General features: G+C 51.1%; 2 protein-coding genes across 6 annotated transcripts in view; both read left to right on the top strand.

The window, feature by feature from the left end:
- The first annotated feature begins 1,469 nt into the window (after positions 1 to 1,469).
- ATP6V1G1 (ATPase H+ transporting V1 subunit G1) lies at positions 1,470 to 8,513 on the top strand. The gene is made up of 3 exons (XM_046653907.1): positions 1,470 to 1,642; positions 5,117 to 5,217; positions 7,725 to 8,513. The coding sequence occupies exons 1-3, from the start codon at positions 1,561 to 1,563 to the stop codon at positions 7,896 to 7,898; spliced, it is 357 nt and encodes a 118-aa protein (XP_046509863.1). The 5' UTR covers positions 1,470 to 1,560; the 3' UTR covers positions 7,899 to 8,513.
- Positions 8,514 to 12,459: 3,946 nt separating this feature from the next.
- Positions 12,460 to 22,779, top strand: part of TMEM268 (transmembrane protein 268) — a 29,333-nt gene continuing 19,013 nt past the window's right edge. The window contains exons 1-3 of one of the 5 annotated variants that reach the window (XM_046653895.1): positions 12,460 to 13,324; positions 15,398 to 15,520; positions 20,086 to 20,274. In XM_046653895.1, coding sequence (XP_046509851.1) covers positions 20,166 to 20,274 — 109 coding nt within the window. In that variant the 5' untranslated portion in view covers positions 12,460 to 13,324; positions 15,398 to 15,520; positions 20,086 to 20,165. The other 4 variants (XM_046653885.1, XM_046653862.1, XM_046653870.1 and 1 more) reach the window with 4 other exon arrangements.

The raw sequence follows: 22,779 nt of genomic DNA on the forward strand, positions 1-22,779 counted from the left end.
CCATCATCTCTTTGAATCTTCATCCCACCCTTAGAAGTGGTTGTTGTTCTCCGTTGATTGAACAAATTATGTTTTCTTAGAATACCAAAAATGACAAATATTCCCAAGAAATCACCAACTGCACTTAAAAGTCCCAGAGACCAGTCAAGTACTGGTTCTCATATCAGGAAAGGATAGGAGTTCTGGATTTAAGACTTCTTTCAAACCTCATCTGTAAACTCAATCAAATGAAAATGTCCTGAGCCATGAAGCCCCCTCCTGCCTGAGGGCAGGAATACTTCTTTCAAAGAGTTCTGGCATCGTTTGATGCTGTCAGGGCTTGGTGGGCTCTAGAGATCTGGTCCTTTCCACAGCCCACAAGATTCTCGCAGAAGAGCACTGTGGATCGATGTTCCACTCGGCGGCCCTGGCTGGATTCAGATACCCTGTCTGACAGTTAATGGGGTGTGACTTTCGTCAAGTTACCTAAACTCTCTAAGCTTTAGTTTGGTCATCATAGAACGGGGTTAATACCAGCACTTGAAGTTCCAGTCAGGAATCAGGACAGTGCCTCTCACACTGTAAATCCAACCAGTGACTTCTCATCCACCTATTCCTTGTGGAGGATGTCTCTGTGTCCGGTTGCTCCCCCTAAATCCACACATGCTGGTCCTTTTCCCCTGATCAACCCCAATTCTGCCCTCCTTCTTTCCTGGCTAACTCCTCATTCTTCTGATCTCATTTTAAATGCTATTTCATTGGGAGAATGGCCTCCGCATTACCTCTCCTCATTCCTTCTGAAAAGACCCTGCATTCTTCCTTCATTACTTTATCACACTTGTCATTTTGTTTATTTTAATCTATTTTTCGTCCATAAACTGTGTGCTCCACTAGGGACGTTATTTATCTTGCTCTCTGCTGTACCCTCAGTGCCAACGTCAGCCGAGGATCATAGGGGTCATTCAGCAAATCTTTACGGAAACTTGTCCAATCCTTTCCTGAACTGGGGTTCCGAGACGGAAAGCACCCTCCCCAAATCACACAGATTAGCGCAGACTTGACCCCGAGTATCGCTATTCCCAATCCAGCCTCCATCCCCAGAACCGGGCAAGAATTTTCCTAACCCACTCCCTAACATATTTTGAGTGCCAAAGAAAGTTCCAGAAAGGGAGAGAGTGAAGCAGTTTACAGAATAGGAGAAAATGATTTTGTTTGTCGTCTCCTCTCTGGACCTTAACGTGGGTATATTATAAAATCAGAGATTATGGCAATAACGACGCGGCTGGGCGGCCACAAGGATCGAACCGGCGAAAACGCCGCCACTGCGTCGGGCTTGGGCTGCCAGAATGGAAGACAGGCTACAGATCCTGCGCAGGCGCAGTCGAAACGCTCAGCACTTCCCTCCTCCGCCCCGCCCCTTCCCGCTGGAGTCAGCTGACGCGGCGCCGCGGCGGTCACGTGGCCGTGGGCGTGGCGGCGGCGCAGTGCGCAGGCGCTAGAGCTTGGGCGGCCGGGTCAGCTGACCCCAGGGGTCGATCTAGGCTCTTGAGGCCGTTCCCCTCGGCCTGAGTCGCCGCCGCCATGGCCAGTCAGTCGCAGGGCATCCAGCAGCTGCTGCAGGCCGAGAAGCGGGCGGCCGAGAAGGTGTCGGAGGCCCGCAAGCGTGAGTTTCGGGGCGGGGTAGCTAGGGGGCGCGAGTCCGAGGAAGGCGGCCAGGCCGCGGGCGGGGCGGGGGGCCGAGGTCCGGCGGCTGCGGGGCGGGGCAGTGATGATCGCAGACGCTGGGGGTTTCGATGCTCTCCATCCGAGGCTCGGGTAGGCCTCCAGGTCGACGGGACCTGCACTGGGGAGAGTAGGTCGGGCGTGGAGACAGTACTGGGTGTGCGCTCTTCTTGGGGTCTGGGAGGCGGTAAAATGTGCCAGACAAACGGGACTTTGTCTTTCCCCTCCCACTTGCTCCTTTGGGCTGCTCCGTCTCAGTGAAGGGAGCCACCATCAGTCGCCAACTTAAGTCGGTCGCCAAGGTGTCTTTGTCTCTTTGCTTTTCCTCCATCCCTGCAGCCTGCATCTTAGACTAGGACACCAAGTTCTCGGAGTCTCCCGTAGCAGCCTAATTCGTTAATTCCTTAATTTTTTTTTTAACGCGGTTAATATGTACCAAACGCAGTGCCCGGTGCATCTGTGGTTTCCGGCATCCTGATGTTCAAAGTCCTGGTGAAGGAAGCGGAATAATCGCGGGAGGGATGAGGGCTAGAGTTGGGAAATGTAAGGTTGCTCAAGAACTTAGCAGGTGGAGCTCATCTAGGCTAGTGAGTGGGAGAAGGCTTCCAGCTCTGCTCCATTCCGGCCTCGCTGCAGTCAGAGTCAACTCGCTCAGATGCAAATAGGGCTTCCCCACCGCCTTAACAGTCAGCAAAGCCTAAGGCCCAGATTCCCTACTAGGGTGTAGAGGCGCTTATGCATCAGGCTCTCTTCTCTCATCTCACTTTTCGGTGCTCTTCTTCCGACATCCTGAACCACTGTGCTTCCTCCAAGGCTCCTTCTAGATTTCACCTGCAGCCTTTGTGCAGCTCTTGGCTCTGATGGGAAGAGTCATTTCCTAGTTTCCTCTCTTTGTTCTCTAACCCCTCGTCTTTAGATCTCAAAATTTAGGCAGCGCTTCTTCCAGGAAGCCTTCTCTGAGTTGTCCTTCTCGCCTCAGACTAGGCGAGGAGTCCTCCCAGGTGCTTCTTTCTGTCATTGCAGTGCAGTCACCTGTTTATATAGCTCAGTCACTAAAGTCGGGGAGAACAGGGACTGTGTTTAATTTGACTTTATGTGTTCAGTTTCCTGTCTGGTGAGAGAGGAGTTTCTGTCCCTGTTTTACAGATGGAGAAAATGAGGCTCAGAGAGAGGTGATTTGACCATACCCCAGGAAGCTGTGTAGCTGGAGCTTAGAGGCCCCTTTCCCATGCAAGGGTGAAATACCAAGATCTATTAGTAATTCCTTGCTGTTTCTCCTAGTATGAGATAGACTCTTGATCCCACACCCCAGTAGATTGCAAGCATGGCTCGCTCTTTCTCAATTAGAGGTTGTGTGTTACTCTGGATTTCATAGAAAAGCTTTCTTTGACGGAGGTGGGGATGGCAACAAGCCTTTTATTCTTGCTTTGGCAACTGGAAAGTTCTGTGTTCTTCGCAGAGTTTTTCTGCTCATGCCCTTGATACAGTATTTCCAGAATGACTTGTCAGTTTGTCCTGTGATGGCTCATTAGTAACAGAAGCTCTGTCTGTTGGGAAGTGTGGGAGAATGCTTGGGGGAAGTGCAGGAGCAAAGACTTGGAAAATGGGAAGAATAATTCGGAGGGTCTTGGAGATAGGGGTCGTGTTTTGCCCCTTTCATTATCCCGTCAAGCCTGGAGCAGGGTCTTGTATATCTCAGGTAGCCGATCCTTGTTTACAGAATGCCTTTGTTTTAAAGGAGTGAGTTGATGGCTAATATACATCTCAGAATTTGCCATAATTAGGAACAGAAGTATTGAGAAGGGCTACAGTTTGGAAAAATTATTGCCTCTCTTGCTTTGTAATTATGGTTAATATGCCCACTTAGGAACTGGGAAGAGGCAGTGCATGAGCTGGTAAAATGGTCCAACCCACATCTTTCATGAAATCATCGCTTTGGACCCTAAAATTTTAAAAAACCAAAATTTGTGTTATGATTTATTTCACTGGAGTGAGACGGAATACTAGCTCCCACATGCCCACATGTAAGGCCCTCAAAAAACAAGATTTAAAAGAAATAAGATTTTCTGCTCCAATATTTACTTTTGGCTTTCAGAGAAGCATATCAAAATTGAACTTTGAAGATGTTTGCTGATAGGCAGAGAATATTATCATCTTAATTAATTCAGCGAGCCGTGGGCATTGGGAGTGATCAGGAGAGTGGTATGGTGAAATTATGTGGAGCTAGCATAATGTTCAGCCCATAAATGTTATTTTAGATTGTTGGTTTGGAAAAGATCTTTGGCGTTGAAATATGGCTTTGAATATAGCTGAGGAGGAGGATAGCGTGTGGAGGGTTGGGGTAGCGGTCAGCTGGAGCAGAGTGCAGTGGGCCTTAAATAACACTGGAGTAAATATCTACTTGCACAAATAGTCCCTGGGGTGCCTGGAGAGACACCTGTTGATTGTTTCAGACCAGCCTGGTGATGTGTTGATGACATGGGGTTATTAAATGTACTTAATCACGAGGTGGAAGGTTTCAATTTGGTTTCATTCGTCCACGTGGGTTGAGTAGGGTTTGGGCAATTGATATACAGTGATGTGTAACAAAGTTCACCTTTAGATGCAGGATGTCCTTCCCTCGGAATTAAAGAAACGCTCAGGTTTATAGTCTAGGACCCCCTCCTTGTTTTCCATTGGGGTGTCTGAGAAGTTTGATTGGTGAGCAGAGAATCAGAGCAGAGTGTGTGCTGGTTGGTCTTCTGGTCTCTTTTCATGCAGCCTCTGATGGAACCTGGAGAATTTGTCGAGCTCTCGGTTAAACCGTTCTCTTCTAGAACCCGGAGCACCTCTGAGTGTCTGCTCACTTCTTAGGTGCTCATGCTGTCCTTCTGTCCCCTGCTGCCATTCAGGATTCCTCCCGGACCACTTTCATTACTTCTTTCCTGGTGCACAGGCATGGTTGTTAGTTTCCAGTGTTACATCATCTGTTTCATTAGTTACATTTTAGGTTGATGTCCCTTGGGAGCATATTAGCCTCCTTGCTAAGGTTCTGAGCCGAGCTCCAATTGTGATCAGCAGCATACCTAGCTGTTTGCTTTTGGGAGGAGCAAGAGTTCCCTAGATGGCTAGTGTCACCTGTTTTATGTTGATTCTTAGTATTTGAGGTTGAGAGTATTTTGACACATTCTCAGATTTTTTCCATCCTTTTTCGGTCTGTAGTTATGGAGGTGGTCCTTTTTGTAACAGCCTGTAGGAGGCAGGAAGCGATGTCATTGGTTACCTTCGAATTCCCTCTCTCCCTCTCATGTCTTTTGGGACTGGATCTTAAAACTGTTTTCTTTGTTTACTGTTGGAATCGTCCATCTCAGGGTCTGTTTCCTCTTCTGCTTGTCTTTTAACCACTTCCTGACACAGCTCTTTCCTTTGACCACAGGAAAGAACCGGAGGCTGAAGCAGGCCAAGGAGGAGGCTCAGGCTGAGATTGAACAGTACCGCCTGCAGAGGGAGAAGGAGTTCAAGGCCAAGGAAGCTGCGGTGGGCCCGCTCCCCTCATCACTGCTTTAGTCTCCCGAGGCTGCCCTCCCCTCCCCTCCCCCGGCTCTCCAAATAGCCAGCATTGTGTATCAATCGGAGATTCTGATTCTGGTAGAAATTTGAAAATTGGGTTATTGAGTGCTGAGGCTGTCTGTTAGGGTGATCAGTATTTAACTGACATTGAATCCTAGTGTTGTTCAGTCATTTAACAGATATCCATTGAACAGCTAGTGTGTGCCGGGTTCTGGGCCAAGTGCTGGGGGCTCAGCGGTGAACAGAAATAGACGAGATCCCTGCCGCATGGAGCTTAGCTTCCAGTCTCATCAGGGAGACTCAGTCATAAAGTGCGAGTCATGAAACCCACAGGTGTGGACAGAGCTGCCACCATCGTCAACACGAGTTAAATGGAGCCCCCCTTGAGTGTCGTGTAGACAGCGCCACTTACCAGGAGTATAGGGTGGACCACGATGCGTAAGATGCGTATGATAATAGTACAGAAACAGGTTGCAGAGAGTACAGAGGAAGCGGGGAAGATTCTGGAAAGGGGAAAGGATGGAGGAGGGCTTCACAGAAACTGTCGGGGACTCTTAGATACAGGTAACAGGAAGCTATTCCAGTTGGTAAGCACAGTAAAATTTTATTGGCCTATATAATTAAAAACCCAGTGAAAGACTAACTTTATTTTCATCCGGGAGCTTAAATAATGATCTGAGGACTCTATTTCCATCTGTCCCCTCTGCCCTTGGCGCTCTGGGCTTCAGGCTCAAGTTCTTATTGCGGCCTCCGCTCGTTCACAGCTCCCCCCTCCAGTCCAAGTCCATGATAAAGACGTGTGCTCCCTCTCAGCAGTGAGTGGCAGAAGTTTCGTTCCTCTTTGCACTGGTGATTACAGTGCTTTTAAAACTTCACGTGTTTCTGACTACTGAACTGGGGCGCGTTGGTGCGTAAATTGTCAGACTGGTCACGAAACACTGCAGAAACACTCTCGTCAGGGCAGCCCCCTCGCCTCCTTGTTTTTACCTCCGGGTTGCAGTTGCTCACAGAGGCCGTGTCAGTGCTGCACTCTGAGCGTGAGCTCTGACTTGTTCCGAGTGCCACTGTAACCTCTTCGGTTTTAGACAGCGTCCTGGGGCTTGACATACAGTTTACATTCATAGGAACAGAGATAGTGGTTTTTTTCTTTTTTCCCATGAGCAAGCGTTACGGACTTTTAAAAATACGTGTTAGCAACTGAGCTCACCACTGTGCAATGCCCCGGGGTATTCCTGTTACGTGAACAGTTGGAGCGTGGTGTGATGAGCCCTCAGTTTGAACTCAGAAAGCTTGGGTTTGACTCCCCGCTCCCCTTGACCTCTGAGCCTTGGTTTCCTCATCTCTGGAAAGGGCAGCGATGCCCTCCTTGGAGGGCGTGGAGGGGTAGATAACGTGAGAGTGTGCTTCGTAAGCTGTAATGTGTCACATAAACAGGAAGGGATGCAGTTGTTGATGTACACATAATGAGGCCAGAGCAGCTTAGCTGATAGAAAAGGCCAGACGCAAGAAGTTACATCTTCACGACCCCGAGGGGGCATGTACTCGTAAAGTAGGCACAGAAGTTAACAAAACGCCAGCCATCCTGTGGAGACCGTAGAAGATGAAAGATGAAAGAAAGTTTATCGGTCAGTGTATGTTAATTGGGAGTGGAGACTGAAGGGTCAGACATGCGTATGATAAAAAATGCAAGCAACAAAATGAGGCGACAGTGAGAAGCGAGTGTCCCTCCCACCCAGACTTGGCGGTCTTCCTCGGAGACCGTCACTGCCAACAGTTCCTGCTGTGTTCTTCTAGAACATTCATATTTGAAACAACAGGTGTCATGTATTCATAATAGTGAATCTGCTGCTGAACTTAGAGCTAAAACATTAACTAGTAATGGCGAAACTCCGTATGTGCCCCCTAAATTGAGCCCCCCTTGTGTTTATTGTTTTCACACCATCTATCTCTCCCTTTTGAAACCACACAAGGACACGTAGATACGAAGCACACTGATACGATTCTGTCTCTTGCTTTTTTCCCCTTAAACTGCATATTTTACAGTTCATTGCATCTTGCTGTACACATCTGCCTTGTCTTTCTTAATGGCTCAAGAGTGTTCTCTGGTATGATGCCCTGTCATTTGTTTAACCAGCCCCTAGCCTCTTGAGGTTCATTCCAGTCTTAGACTCTAGAGAGAGGTGAACATATCACTCTCTGGGATAATTTCTGTGCAGATTACCTTTTGATAGGCGTTTTAACGTTGGCCACCACAGTGCTTGCATCAGTTGATGCTCCCATTAACTCTGTGGGAACACCAGCTCCCCGCATGCTCGTCAGTCATGAGGTTGCTTTGCCGATTGCTGATTATTTATATTTATCGCTGAGACTGGGTTTCTGCAGAAGTAAGAAAGCTGCTTACCAAATGTTGTTCCTGGCCACCCGGCGTGCCGTCCTATGTGTCATTGCTGTGTGTCATTGCTTCCCACCCCCAGGCTCTGGGATCGCACGGCAGTTGCAGCAGCGAAGTGGAGAAGGAGACCCAGCAGAAGATGACCATCCTCCAGACCTACTTCCGGCAGAACAGGGATGAAGTCCTGGATGACCTCTTGGCCTTCGTCTGCGACATCCGGCCAGAAATCCACGAAAACTACCGCCTAAATGGATAGAGGAAAGGGGAAGATGCGCCTGTTCCGTGGGTGGGCATTTCAGATGCCTTCATGGAATATGAAGCTTTAGCAGAGCTTGAGTTACATTCTTGTGGAAAGGCATTAAATTATTTCTGTATATTATGTAGTAGATCCCTTTGCTTTTTGGAGAATAGCAAATCTAGCTTCTTCATACAAACTTAGAGCTTATCCAAAGATTTCATTTTTTTCACCTCATTTCTTAGAATTTTAATAAGTATGCATTGTTTGTTTTCCTATGCCTTTTAGCTCAAGCAGTATATATATCTATACTAACTTCTTCTGTCTTAGATGTAGTAAAAACTTTTTTTTAAGAAAGAAAGGGATTAAATATTTTTTTCCCTAAAGCTTTCTTGAAGGTCAGGGGCTTCTCTATGAAAAAGTAGTAAATAGTCATTTGTAACGTGTGAAGCAGCAGCCGGCCTTAAAATAGTCGTTTCTGCCTGAGGGTTAGAACAATGAACACCACTATAATTGCTTGGGCTGCTTTTAGTGTCTCTAAGTCAAAATTGCTAGATGATAGAATTCAAGAACTTGTTACATGTTATCCCTTGGTGTACAGATAATCATTTAAAAGTAAAGACTCTTTGTCATGCATTTTTTCCCCCTCTGGTTTATCCTTTTTGATAATGCAAAGTGCTCTTTGACCTGGATGTTGTGCAGAATTTCCCTTAGGAAACTCAGTTAGCACGTGTCACACGCACGTTCACACACATAGTTAGGAAAATATTCATGGTCTGTATCTTAGCAGGAAGGAAATCACTTGTGATTTTATCTAACAGCTGTTTTGAAAAATAGCAAGAAATTAATATGTCTGCAGTGTGCCTTTCTCTGTGGCGCCGTGTCCTGGGGTAGGGCGGCCTTGGGCAAGTTATCACGTATATTTCCTTCCTGGTGGGCTAAATGATGTGTGTATTACATGTAGTAACGTGACACTAGCACTTAAGACTTAAATGCCCTGTGACCCTGCCTCTGTGAGCCAAAAGTCTTTGGCTGTGAAATAATTTCTGGTAGGCAGAAACCGTTGAAGGAGAACATTATGGGATTTCCTTGCTTCTGAAATATTACAAGAGAGTTAGATGGCCTTTTAAAAATCTTCTGTTTATGACTCAGGATGGGTTGATCTCAGGCCACTTCTGTCTCCAGTTCCTGTTCCTTTTTACGGTAGAATTCCTTAGAAGAGTTTTCTGTACGAGATTTTCCATTTTTCACTTTGAAGACAGTCAGGCTCGGCCTCCGCTGGAACTGCTTGTCAGGGTCAGCAGTGAGGACCAGATGGCGAGGGCCAGTGCTCTCCGCACTTGACCTTCAGTGCTGTTTGACAGGGTTGGCTGTTCCTTCTGGAACCACCTTCTTAGCCTCCGTTCTGCGCCCACGTGCTGCCTTGCTCCTCAGTCTCTTGCCTGTTCCTCTTCATCCTCCCGAGGATTTGCTCTTGGATTTCTGTACATTCATTCCCTTGTTGAGACCATCTCCATTGCATGCCTTTAGGTACCATCTATATTGAAGACTCAAATTTATATGTCCAGCTTATCTCGTCTCAACTCTAGAGTTCTCAGATTGCTTATTTGATATTTTGATTTGGCTGTCTGGTAAACAGTCTCCATCTTAACACGTGCCAAACTATACCCAGTTTTGTTAGGGCTTTTTCTCTTGGTATTGCTAAGTGTACCTCTGCTTGCTGCAAATACCGATTCCCCAAACTGGAGGACCAGGAAGAAGAAACGCCTGCATTCACTGGTTTAGTTAGACTCAGTATCTTTAGCTTGGTTGCCACCAGTCTTTCTGTCCTGGATTAATAGGGTTGCACTTTTATGACTGCTTGACTGTTAATTTCCAGCCAAACAGCTGAATGTTGCTAAAGTCACGGAAGTAACAGGGAAGTATTTCAAAAAATCACCATCTGAAAATTAAAGAGCTTGCTGACCTGGGAGGGAGGAACCTAAATGGTTTGAAGGGGGAATTGAAAGTGAGTGAGTGGAGAAACCCTGGGCTGTGAAGGGAAAGAAAGAGCTGTGGTGGTGGCTGATGGAGGACGTGGTTGAGGGAGGTGATGACATGTGGGCTGGTGGGGAAGGGAATAGAGGGAGCGAGACGAAGTCGCTGGGTGGAGTGAGATGCCCGAGGCTTCTGGAGGCCCCGAGATCCAGGGCCCAGGTGGAGGGATTAGTCCTGTGGCTCTCCACCTTGACTGGAACCCGAGTGGGTACTCAGGCCCCTCCCTGGCCAGTTAAATCAATCTCGGGGGTGGGGTCAGAGCTAAGGTTTTAAAAGCGCCCTTGGGAATTCTAGGGGCGGGGCTTCCCTTGTGGCCCGTGTGAGAAATTAGGATGTGTTAGTTTCCTTGACCACTGAGGTAGATACGTTGGTTCTGATCTTGAATGAACTCCAAAATACACATGTGCAGATCCAGGTGTGTGGTTTTTTCCCCCCACCTGAGTACAAAAAAGGATCTACACATGCCTATCCTTCTCTAGGTGGAGTATATCCGGGTATCCAGAAGGTAGAAGAAACCGGTGGCCGTGGTGATTCCCTCTGAGAAATGGTTTGGGCTTCGATGGAGGGTTTCTGTTTGTACACCGTCTATAGGGGTGTTGACCAGTGTCCCTGACCGCTACCCACTAGGTGCCAGTCGTACCCCTTCAGCTGTGACCACCCAAGATGCCTCCAGACATTTCATTGTCAGATGTCCCCCCATCAGTTGAGACCCAGTTGCACTTCCACAGCAGCAACAGAATTATTAAAAATAAAGCACCAAGCATGATGCCTGGAACATGGTAGGCTCAGTAAATGTTTCCTCATTTTCTAAAATTTGCCTCTCCTTTTCTCATCGTAATCACCCTCGAGTACGAGTCTAATAATCGCTGTACTGGGCAGGATAGGGTAGGCTCCGAGACCTCAGGGCTTAATACAACAAAGGTTTATTTCTTAATAATGGTCGATACAGGTTGGGTAACTCCAGGGCAAGCTGTTCTCCACGCAGTGACTCAGCGACTCAGATGACTTCCACTGTGTCGCTCTTACATCTCAGCACACGGCTTCCACGATTGCAGAGGCAGGGGAGGAAAAGTTGGCAAACAGGCACCAGCTGTTACACGCTTCAGTCCTGAAACACGTGACACTTGTTCTCATCCCCTTGACCTGCAATGGGTCACATGAGCCAATCTGACCGCAAGAGAGGCTATGAAATAGGGGAAACCTACGGATATCTGGAGAGTAAAACTCTGCTACAATTGCTAACAGCTTTCTCCATGCCAGGTAGTATTCCAAGAACAACTCCATTTATATTAGCTAATCCTCATAGCGTCCCTACTTATAGGATAAGAGGTGGTGAGGTTAAGATCCCAGCCCGAGGGTGTGCAGTGGAAGAGCCAAGATTCAGACTGGCTGCCTGCCTTAGCCTCTGTGCTTAACCACTGTGCCTGTGCTTGGTACGAAGCATATTACACCCCTTTCATGTGTCTCACCTATGTGATTCTTCTCCCTTTACACCTCCCAGATCCTGGACTGAATGCTCCTCTGGGCAACTTCATGTCCTGTCAACTCGTCTGGAGAGAAGGATGCCCCCAATATTGCCCCTTACACGCACAGAAACTGCCCATTCCATTTAGTGCCAAAGCTCAGACCTGCTCAACTTCTTGGAGAGAAGGCACAAAACAGCTTACAGTGAGGCAGATCTTGTGTAACGTCTTACACAAATTCCCTGAAGATTGATCCACTTCCACTTTATGGGGGGAAGAAAGCCCCGAGGTTCTGAGAGGCGAAGCAGCTTGTCGGAGGCCATACATTGAATCTGCGTGCTTCTAGCCAGGGAGGCCCATTACGTGCCAGGTTCTTTGTGTAAACGTACACAGCCCTGCAGGTCAGGCAGTGCAACCCCACTTCCGTGGATGGGAAAGCTGAGCCTGTGGCCAATATTCCGCCTTTCTCGGCACTCTTGGCCTCTCCTCTGCATGAGAAGAGCCATGGGACCAGAAGTCAATGAAAGCTGTTAGCGGGAAAGGACCTGTCTGGTGACTCTTCATGCCCCTCATTTTTCACCCTTTTTTCTCTCCTTCAGGGACAAATCTGGTAGATCTTAGAGTGTTTTCCTCCTGTCAGCCGATCTCCCATCACTCGAGTGGCTCTGAAATTACTGAAAAAGCTCCCGCACAGGCAGGTGGGACACATTTTGCTCCCCCACTCCTCTTCAGGTAGGCAGGTCGTAAGAGCCAGGAGAGACACATCCTTTATTGAAAGATCTGGGCAGTGATTCAGGGAGAGGAAGCTGCCAGATCATGTCAACATCTATATCTTCTCTGGATTTTAAAACATTCTGAATGACGCTGACTGGCTCCTGGGTCAAGTGTGAATTCAAGGCCATACACAGCTCACTGTGTTGGGGGGGCAGGAGAGGGGGATGACTCATGGGGATCAGTGGGCTTCGAGGGCTTGGGGGCACTCAACTCCTTTTTTTCCTACTTGAAAACAGCCTGCAAAGGGGAGAGTGGCCGCATTCTAGAACAGATGGCAGCAGCTGAAGATAAGATTAGGAGAGAAGCGAGGCTGGTTGTTCCGAGGGAGCATGAGTGGGTTATTAAAGACCGGCCGGTTGAGCTTGCTGGTTTAAAGCTCGATTACCTTCAACTGCCCTTCCTTCCCGTCCCCAGCCAGATGGGAGTTCTCCGTCTTCGGGCCCTACCCCATTTTATTCCCGTTGTACCCGTCTGTGGTTGTGTACACAGCGTAGCAACGGATCCCCGATGCCTCAGGGGGATCGGTGGCCTTACTGCCAGGAATTCAGAGTATTTCTTCGGGTTTTGACCCAATTTCCTGATAAACAGCATGTGACTTGTCTTACTGCCGGCACATTCCTGACAAGGACAGCTGTGCCTTCAGTCCCCAGCTCTCATGAGCGTGTCTCGTAGTGGAGCACTCACTGCACGATGTGACTTCCAGGATTTGGACGCAGTGTCACGGAGCCATTAGCAGTGGAGCGTGCTGCAGGAGCTGCTTTTGGGAACACCTTTTGAGTGGCAAACCACTCTCGAATGAGTGGCAAAGGCTGGATTGGAACCCGGGGCCACCTGACTTCCCAGCCCGAATTGCTGTCTGATTTACTTCAGTTTGCTCAGGCCGTGGCGTCGCTTCAAACAGTATGTTTCTGAAAGAGAAAGTCAGTGAACCTGTAACCGGCAGGCTGGTTCCAAAACACAGGACCTATTTTTACTCTTTGCTTTTCACTGACTCATCCAGCGGTTCTGAGACTCTCCCCAGACCGTCTGCTGCCACCCTTGAAGATTCTGCCCAGCTGGGAGGAAGTTCCGTCCCTCTTCCTTCATCCAGGTTGCCAGACAGTTGGCAGCCAGCCCTCAGGCAAGGGTCTGCAGCCCTTGCAAACACAACAGGACAGATGGCGCGAATGCTGAGTAAGGGGGGCTCTGGCTGGGGTTTGTGGCTATTTGGATTTATCTGTAGTTGAGGCCCTGATGATTTCGTCATAGCTCTTCATTCCCTAATTCAGATGCTATGACACATACAGAGGGCAGGGTGCTGGGGGCCAGCTATGAGCATGGGCAGAAACAGCCCCATGCCCCAAAGGTCAACTCTCTCTTTGGGAGTGGGGACACTGAACAATGACCATACCGTGTGCTATCGTGCTAGGTGTGGCCGTAGGTTAAGCAAGGGTCACTAGGAGAATGGGGCCTGGCCTGGGCGCAGGACAGGAAGGGGCTCCCAGAAGAAGGGCCCTTTCAGCTGGGACCTGAGATGAGGTGGTGAGGTGGGGATGGGGTTTGGGGGTTACTTGCCGATGGAGAAGGATGGCAACCACTGAGAACTGGAAGTGAGAGCACGGGGTGTAGGAGGAACTGAGAGATGTTCTGCATTCCTGGAGCTTCTGCCTTTTAGAGGTTGGAGGAGCGTGGGTAAAGATCAGTACAGAACAGGCTGGAGGTGGGCAGGGGCGTGGGCCCACTACATACAGCCTTGTGAGTCCATCAAGACGGCACTCCTCAAGTCTGCTTTCCAGGGTCTTTGCTAGACATGACTCCCCCTTTAGTGGACTTTATTCACCTGTCTCCATTCGACGCGGAGGCCCGCTCCCTCACGCCACAGGGCCAGGCCTTGCCACGGGCTGTAATTTCAGAGATGCAAAAGGCACGTCGCCTTGCTGCCCAAGAGTGCCACTCACTTGTACTGAGCACTTTCTGCCAGGCGCCTCATCACCTCGTTTCATTCTCAGTCTCTCAGTTGAGCAGGTTTGCTATCGTTCCTTTATAAAGGAGGGATGGAGGCACAGAGACGTGAGGCGACTTGTGCAAGGTCACCTGCTGTAAGTGGCGGAGCCTGGTCAGCCGCTTCCAAGGGCCCACGTCTTCTTGCCTCCCTGGCCAAGGAGACGGATGTGTCAATACCTAAGTTCGTGCTGGAGCGACCAGCAGAGAGAACGCGGAGTGAAGGCAGGCTGGCGAAAAGGGCAGGGGTATGCTATCCGGCTTCCCGGAGCAAGGAGGCCTTGCCCGAGAGCAGGGTTTATATAGACACTGCCCCGGCCACACGTCTGTCCCAGGATCCCTTTCAGTATCCTACGAGCAGTTAGTAAAGCTCCAACATCTCACAGGCCTCTTGCTCCCATGCCCCCAAATCGTGTTTTGGGGAATTAGGCAAACTACTTAGGGATCCTGTGTGTCTTGCTTAGTGCTGTCCAGTACAATGCCTGGCACTTAGCAGGCGCCGAATGTCCATCTGTGGATGAATAAATGAATGAACCTCACTTTTAGTGTCCTACAGCCTGGATCCTCACTTGCCTGGTGAACGAGGGCGCCTGGGCCTTATCTGTCGCTGCTCAGTTCCTCAATCACTGCTCACTGGCCCCGAGCATGCCACCCCCGCCTCTGGCCCAGCAAGCTGCCAGCTAAGTCCTGTGGTCTGAGAGGCCCCCAGCACTTTGGCAATACCTGCTGAAATTAGAAATGCATCCACAATCTGACTCAGCAAGTCCACTGGTAGCAACGCAGGCTGTGGCATGTACACAGGCAGCACTGTGGCCACCATACGGGCAAGGCCTGTGAGCAAGAGTGGGAACCCCCTCTGTGTCCCCAGTGGGGAGGGGCACAGGAAAGAAAGACTTTTCTTACAATGTATGCAGGTTTAGCAGTAAGGCAGGGTGGAGTGTACTGGCATCAGGTGACCGCCAAGCAACTTGGTGGAATCAAACAGCAGGGCCCCCAGGAGAATAGAATAGGTTCCCTTTTGTATCAATACCCACGTGTGCGCATCCATCTGTATGTGCTCCATGGAAAAATAAACAAGGTTAGCGCCTTCCTCAGGGGAGGGGTCCTTTTCACTGCAGATGCCTCTGAAATCCTGAGTGATGGTGGTGGGGGTGGTAGCCAGCATCCAGCGGGCAGTTATGATATCTGGCACTTGTGACCACGTCACACGTTATCTCATTAAAGCTTTACATAATCCCATGACAGGGTACAATCTGTGTTTTACAGAAAACTAAGGCACAGAGAGGTGAAATACTTGACCAAAGATGACCTACAAAGCGGAGGGAGAGCTGGCCGAGAGCTCAGGCGGCCTGATAACCACACCGATGCGCTTCCCAAGACGGTGCCCATGTAATTTTTCCTTAAAAAGCAAGTCCCTGAGAAATTTCTGGTCCCCAACATTGCTCCATCCACCGGATCCCGTGACTGTGTTGGGCGGGGACTGGCCCTCAGAGGCAAGCCTGTGCTCTCAGGACAGGGAGACCGGGGCTGGGGGGCGGGACCCTTGTCCCCGGCGGGGGCGCAGACGCCCCAGGACCGCTGCACGTGGCGGCCGAGCGCACAGGCGCTGCCCCGCGGCCCCGGGGGCTGCCCGGCTGATGAAAGGCGCCTCCCAGCCCGGCTCCGGCGCGGCCCCGGGAGAACCTTCCCTCCGGGCCTCGAGGCCAGCTTGCCGGGCGGCTCCTCCCGGTGGGGTGAGCGCGCGCCCCGGGGGCGGGCCCGGGAGGGCGGGGCGCGGCGGGCGGCGCGGAGGGGCCGAGGGACGGCGGGCGGCGGGGCCGAGGGGCCGAGGGGCCGAGGCCGGACCTTCCGCGTCCCCGGGCGGCGGCGGCGCGGCCGGGTGAGTGTGCGCGGGTCCGGGGCGCGCGCCCGAGTGTCTGCGCGCGGGCTCGGCCGGCCCGGCTCCCAGGCCCCGCATCCCGGCCTGGGGTGGGCGCCGCGGGCCGCACCCGGATGCTGCCCTGCGCCCGGGTCCCCTTCCCCGCGGGTCGTGCGTGGGAGCCGCTCGGGCCGCTGCTGTGAGCCCGTGGCTGGGGGCCGGGGGCCGGGGGCCGGGGCCCGGGTGGGGGTGGGGTGATTTCTGGGGTCAAGGAGACGCCGAGGCAGCAGACCCGGGACAAGACTCGAGGGCAGCGCCTGGGACAAGACACCGCTGCCCAAGGCCAGGTGTGGAGGGACCTCCCCGGCCCCAACGGGCCCGCTTCCGTTCTGGCGCCGTCCGGCCCGGCTCCTTGACCCTGGATAGTTCACTTTCGTTTCTGGGTCTTAATTTCCTCATCTGTAAAGTGGAGTGCTTGGACCCATTGTCTCCAAGGCGTTTTCACCCTGGCACTTCTGGGACAGCCCCCCTTAGGGACCCCTGGTGGGACTTTCCATTTTAACAAAAACAAAACCTGACTTGTGAAAACTGTAAGGTCTGTCTCTCTCTCCCTCTTTACCCCCTGCACAAATCTCAGTGGGGGACGTAGGTTCTGGGGAGACGGGGCCCTCATCGTCTACTGAAGTGGGGACCCTGGCTCGGCGGAAGGTACGGCTGTCTTCCCTTGCGGGGGCTCGGCGTGGCTGAAGAAGGTGGATAATCGGGAGTTCTGGGTAAATGCAGACTCCGCAGAGGGAACTAGGGACACAGAGTGGATGACTGGTTAGTTTCGGGTGCCTCAGGGCTGTGCTTACTCCACGCCCCCCTCTTCTCGCCTTGATCACGCCTGTCCTGGCCTCTGCTCTGTCCCTCTCCCTCGTTGGCAGTCCCTTCTCCCACTTCCACCTTTCCCAGGCCTTTCCCCCACCCCAAGGTACTGCTCCCTCCCTCTGACTGTCTTGTTGGGTCATTGTCTGTTTCTTCTTTCTCTTTCTCTGTGGTCATCCTTCCCACCTGGTGGTAATCCCCAGCCCAGAGGGCTGAACAGGGATTTAAGATTTTATTTCTGGTTTTATAGTCGAGAAAGCACAGGGCCTGGCATCCAGTGGTTCTTAGGAAATGTCTGTGGGGTAAAAGCGGTGACCCCTGTATTCCTTGGTCATTCCTATTTGCCGAGTGCCGCTCAGAGGAATTTACACGAATGAACTTTTTAAGCCTCTAAACAACCTAAAGCTCCCATTATTATCCCCACTTACATGTGAAGAAACTGAGGCAGAGAGCGGTAACTTGCTCCAGGTCACACAGGTGGGAAGTGGCAAGACTGTGCAGGTAACTTTCAGCCATGACACGAAATAGCCTTCAGGTGGATGAATGAATTCTCCTGATGCAGACGCTGTGGGAGGCTAATTGGGCCAACTGGGGTGCCGGGATTTCTTCTCGAAGACAGTGCCTAATTGTGGGATTTTGCCACTAATGGACTCTTCCATGCAGACTGGGCAGCTCCAGCTTGTGGGTGGTCCCTCCTGCCTGGAGAAGGGAGGATGGGCTCCTGGGTCCCACGGGCCTTTCTGGGGCTCCAGTCCGGCTCCCTGGGCTGCAGGCTCTCAGCTCTGATGTCCCTGCGTTCCTTGTCTGGATGATGGATCTGAGGATTCTGTTTACCTCGTGGGCCTGGCAGGTGCTCAGAGGAGGCAGGAAAGGGCTTAGATGATTGCTGGGGGCCGGGCAGACATCCTTGGGCTATTGTTGTTTTCATGCCCCTTGGGGGTACAAGATAAGAGGAAGGAAGTAAGGTGACACGATTGCCTGGTAAATGCTCAGCAGTATTTGGGAGTGGCCACACGTGGGCCAGGACCTGGCTAGGTGAGGGGGATTTGGTCCCTGCCCTCCCAGAGCACAGCATCTCAGATGCGGACTGGAATTTCTTGCTGGGTCCCCCCTGGGAGATGCAGTCTTCCCTGACCCACTGTGGTTTTTTTTGAAGGTGGTGTAAGGAACGGGCTCCGAGACAGCCAGACCTGGGACCCGGGCTCAGGGACAGGACTCTGGAGCCAGATGGCCTGGGTTCACCTCCTAGCCACCCCACCTTGGACGGGTCCCCTCACATCTTTGACCCTCAGTTTTTTCTCCTGGGAGGAAAGGGGTCTGTTCGGTGGCCGGGGTACCAGACATCACGCTCCTGTCTCCCCGTTATCCCTGCAGCAGCTATGCCAGTCGCCCACCCTGAACCCATTTTACAGATGAGGACAGCAAGGCTCGGGGAGTTAAGTACCTTGACTGCAAATGTCACCCAGCTTGTGAGTGGCCCAGCAAGGATTCAGGTTCAGGTTCTTTGGTGCTAAAGTCCTTGCTCTTTTCATGATTTTTGTTGCTTTCTGGCCTCAGAGCCTGGTGTGGGGTCGGTGTTGGTGAAAGGCCCATTTTTGTATGTTCTTGGTTGGTGGGGGGGGGGTGCTTAAAGTAAGGCTGGCTCCAGGTGCATCCTGTCTGCTCGTGCGCACCGGGCCCCCCACTTAGGACGGCTCCCTGCTTGGTTTAACGCTCTGCTGTCGCCATCTAGAAATTCCTCACCATTTTTGAACAAGGGTCCCCACCTTTTCATTTTGTGCTGGGCCCCACAAATTACATAGCTGGTCCTTTGTCAAGGACCAAGAGTAACAGAAGGTGGTGAGGGCGTGTGAGTCAGGCTCCCCCCTTTAGGAGACCTGAGGGTAGGTGGTCAGCCCTCAGGCCAGCTCTGAATCAAGCAGATGTGTGCCGACTGCACACTTGCTGTCTTCACCAGCATTCAGAACCATGGCAGCGTAAGATGACTCCAGTAGACTCTTCAACAAGGTGGTTGGCAGGGCTGGTGTGTCACCCAGGGACTTAGGCATGATTTTCCTTGGTGGGGGGTGATTCTGAGGGCCCCAGGGGGACACATAACAGAGGTTAAGTGTGCAGGTTCCAGCTGGAGTGGGTGGCACCAGAGACTCCGTTTCGGCATCGAGACAATACCCATGAAGGGCATTTCTGCTTTTGGTGACCAAAGTGGGTAAGGAACATGCCTGCTGTGCTGTCACTGACCCAGCTCCCAAGACTTTAGAAGCCTTTCTGAGGTCTTTTAGAGGCTACCGCCAGGAAGATGCGTTGCTCCCCTCATCCTCCTTTTTCTTTTCTCCTTATGGATAACAGGAACTGTCTCACGGACAGTATTTCCATTTTTGCTTTGGCCACCTGGAAGCTCAAAACCAAATTCTTGGCTCAGGCATGGCAACTGTGTCAAACCTCAAAACAGCAGCGATAAGGGCTAGTATTTATGGGATGTGTCCTTTGTTCCAGATGCTGTGGTCTGTCCTTGGCAGGTTTCTTCCCATCGATTCTTTGCAGCAACCCTGTGGGGAAGGTACCATTATTTGAATACAGGGAAGCTGGAGCTCTTTGAGGTTAAACCACTTGCCCACGTTTAGATAAGTAGTCGGTCATGGAACTGATGATGCTTAAACGGGTTAGTCTGACCCTGGAGTCCATGTTCTTGAACACAGCCCTCCACCACCTCTGCTAGGGACCTCATTGTCTGAGTATCTGGTTATTTTTATTCTTCATGGGTCATTTTTTTTTTTTTGTTAATTTATGTGTCCCACCATCTTGATGGTTTTCATTGCTATTTTGCAATGTCTCGGGGGAAGATCTTTGAGACCCTTTGTATGACGAAGGCTCCTCATGCTCAATATACATGTCCTGTGGCTGGTCGCCTGTAAGGGATCGGCAGTCCTGGATGCCCGGGAGTGGGGCCTGGCCAGCTCGTGAGTTCTCCGTGGGTGGGTCCCTGGATGTGTCTGAGCTGGAGAAGGCCCAAGACCAGAAAGGGCGTTCTCAGCCGAGGCCTTGGGGGATCTGAGTTCCTCCTCCTCACTCCCGCTGCCAGTGTTGCTCAGCAGGATTGGAAAGACCAAAGTCTCTGGGAAGATGCCAGTGGCTCTCCCTGGCCCTGTGATGACCTCAGCCTTAGATGGCCCAGGGAGCCTGGCGTGCCCGGCCCCCGTCCTGAAGCTCTTTCTCGTGCTGTTTTCCGAAGGCGAGCGAGGCTGAGCCGACTGCTCCAGAATGAGCCACAGCTCTGAGAAGAGGAAGTAGAAACCCAGCTGGCTCTCCGTTATGGCTTGTGAACCGCAGATGGAGCCCGGTGGGGCGGCAGGCCCCATGCCACCCTCCTCCCCCAGCTGGAGCGCCCTGCCTGGGGGGAGCCCTCCCGGCTGGGGGCAAGGTAAGGTCATAACCCTTCATTTCCTCCCCTCCTTCTCCCCCGAGGATGCCGAGCTGGGCTCAGCTAGTATGACTGAGACGAGGGGAGTGGAGGGGCACAGAAGGGCCTTGAGGTAAGGGTGGGCATTTTGAGATATGTTTCCAGGCCAGTTTCTGGACTTTCCACTCTTTCTCTCTGTCACCAGCTCCTTAGATCAAGCCACCATCACACTCTGCTTGGATCTCTGGTGTAGCTTCCTAGCTGATCCCCTCACCTCCTCGCCTCTTCCCTCCATTCTCTACGTGGCATCCAGAGAGATCTTTTTAAAATGCACAACCAGCCATGTCACTTTCTGCTTCAGAGTTTCCCACTGGGCTTAGCGTGAAGATCTATCATTCACGGCTTGGAAGCCCTGCCTTATGGGCTCCTGCTGCCCCCGTTCTCAGTTCCTGCCATGCCATCCTGCCTCAGGGCCTTTGCATCTGCTGTTCCTTCTGCTTGTGTTGCTCCTTCCCTGCTTCCTTTCCCCTGCTTAATTTCCATCGTCCCTTCAGAACTCCGTTCACATAGCCCTTCCATGGGGAATCCTCTCCCGATGGCCCGGCCAAAGTCAGGGCCCTCTGATACATTCCTTCTCCTCATAGCACTTGTCACGGTCTAGGATTAACTAAATACCTGTGGAACAAAGGGTTGAGTGTCCGGCTTCCCCACTGGAATGTAAGCTCCATGAGGGCAGCACTCTGTGTTGTCCCGTTCATCCCTGTGTCTACAGTCCCTAGCACAGGCCTTGGCCCAGGGTCGGCGCTCCATAAGTATTTTCTTGAATGAATGAATGAATGAGTGGCTGGTTGTGGGAAGGGGAGACAGCATTCTGAACTGTAGGAGCCACAGAAATGGGGCTGGTTCCTTCGATGGTCTGCAACTTGACGACTTCAAACGAGTTTCTTTTATCATTGCTGTTATTAGGAAAGCAATTTACACACACACACACACACACACACACACACGCAGGGCAGTAGAATGAAATGGAAGGAAATAATATGCCTTCAGAACTTTGAAGACATTGCTCCAGCAGTTTTTGGCAAGCCAGTTCTTGCTCTTTTATAGGAAATTGCTCTCCCCTACACACAGACACACACACACACAAACACACACACACACATACTTCTTTGGTAGCTTTTCAGATCATTCTTCCTGGCCTGGGTGTAAAAACAAGTATTTCTAAGTGGAGGGCTAGCTGTTCTCACTTTAATGAACAGACGAGAGAGATCATGGCCAAGACTCCAGGGACTTGTGGTTCGCAAGGCAGACAGAGACGCGGGGAAATGTCTTTGCGTGGCTGGGCAGGTGCCTTCCTCTGTCGTGAGGAGCCAGGCGGGGAGGTGGTGCAGACCCCCGGCCTGGAGTCCAGAGCCCCGTGGGCTTCCCTCCTGGGCTGTGACCGTCAGTCAGAGGCCCGGGGCCTGGCTGCCCGCCCTGGAGCGCTCGCTGACTGTTCTCCCTGCTTTCACTTCCCCTGGTAACCCCGGCCGAGTTCTTGTTCGCCTTTCAGAGGCTCCGCTTCCCTTTCTCGTGGTGATCGTGGTGTCCAGCCTTGCGGGCTCTCCGAGGGTGAATTGAAATCTGGACTGTGGGGCCTGAGCCCCAGGCCATCCATAGAAGTCGAATTTTATAGTTTTGTCTTTTCACTTTTTTTTGTGAAGCCACCGTACATCCTTTCTAGAACCAGGTGGCTGAGGGTAAAAACAAGTCCAGCGACATCACTGTTGCTTTATTGTAACTTTTGAGTTCTGACAAGCTTGCTTTTAAGTATGGCAACACTAGCGGCTGCTTAATCAGACCCATTTCACGCCACGTGCTTTATTTTCATCGTCCTTGTTATTTGTAAGGCCTCCGCGGGGGTGTGATGCTCCTCTGAGTGGATGGCTGCGGGTTCACATTTCTTCTTCAGGGTGACCTTAGTGAGAGGCTGAGCTACAGTTTGAACCCCAAGCTGTCTAGCGTGTGTTTTTCGCCGACTTACCACCCTGCCTCCATACCCCTCACCCCTTGCAAGACGTTTTTTTAAAAAAAGGGAAAGCAAAATAAAATTCTTTTTGGCAGGGGGTAGGATTTTTCTGGCACTCTTGAGATCATAGGCCATACCTTGAGATATAAAAAAAAAGAACCCTATCAGGCTTGGGGACCAGAGTTCTATCATCTTATTTCATTTATACATCAAACATTTATTTAGTGCCTACTGTATGCCAGGCACTGAACTCAGCCAGAGGATTCAGTGATGTGCAAAACCAATGTGGGAGTATAGAGTCTGACGGGGACAATGGACTTTAATCAAGTAATGGTATACATACAGAATCAAATAATTGCATGGTATGTACTCATCGTTGATGAGCATAAAGGAGAAGAGCAGTAGTTATGCGCAGGGTTAGCAGAAGGATTTGATCTGAGAGTTTAGAGTATCAGGGGAGACTCTGGGACAGTGATTAATGAGCTGGGATACAAATGATGAATAGGATTTAACTGCGT

Source organism: Equus quagga, chromosome 1 (genome assembly GCF_021613505.1).
Source record: "Equus quagga isolate Etosha38 chromosome 1, UCLA_HA_Equagga_1.0, whole genome shotgun sequence".
Classification (NCBI taxonomy): Eukaryota; Metazoa; Chordata; class Mammalia; order Perissodactyla; family Equidae; genus Equus; species Equus quagga.

Coding starts and splice junctions, on each gene's coding strand:
- ATP6V1G1 (XM_046653907.1), top strand. CDS start 1,561: ATGGCCAGTCAGTCGCAGGGCATCCAGCAGCTGCTGCAGGCCGAGAAG. Junction 1,643..5,116: donor GGTGTCGGAGGCCCGCAAGC/GTGAGTTTCGGG, acceptor CTTTGACCACAG/GAAAGAACCGGAGGCTGAAG. Junction 5,218..7,724: donor TCAAGGCCAAGGAAGCTGCG/GTGGGCCCGCTC, acceptor TCCCACCCCCAG/GCTCTGGGATCGCACGGCAG.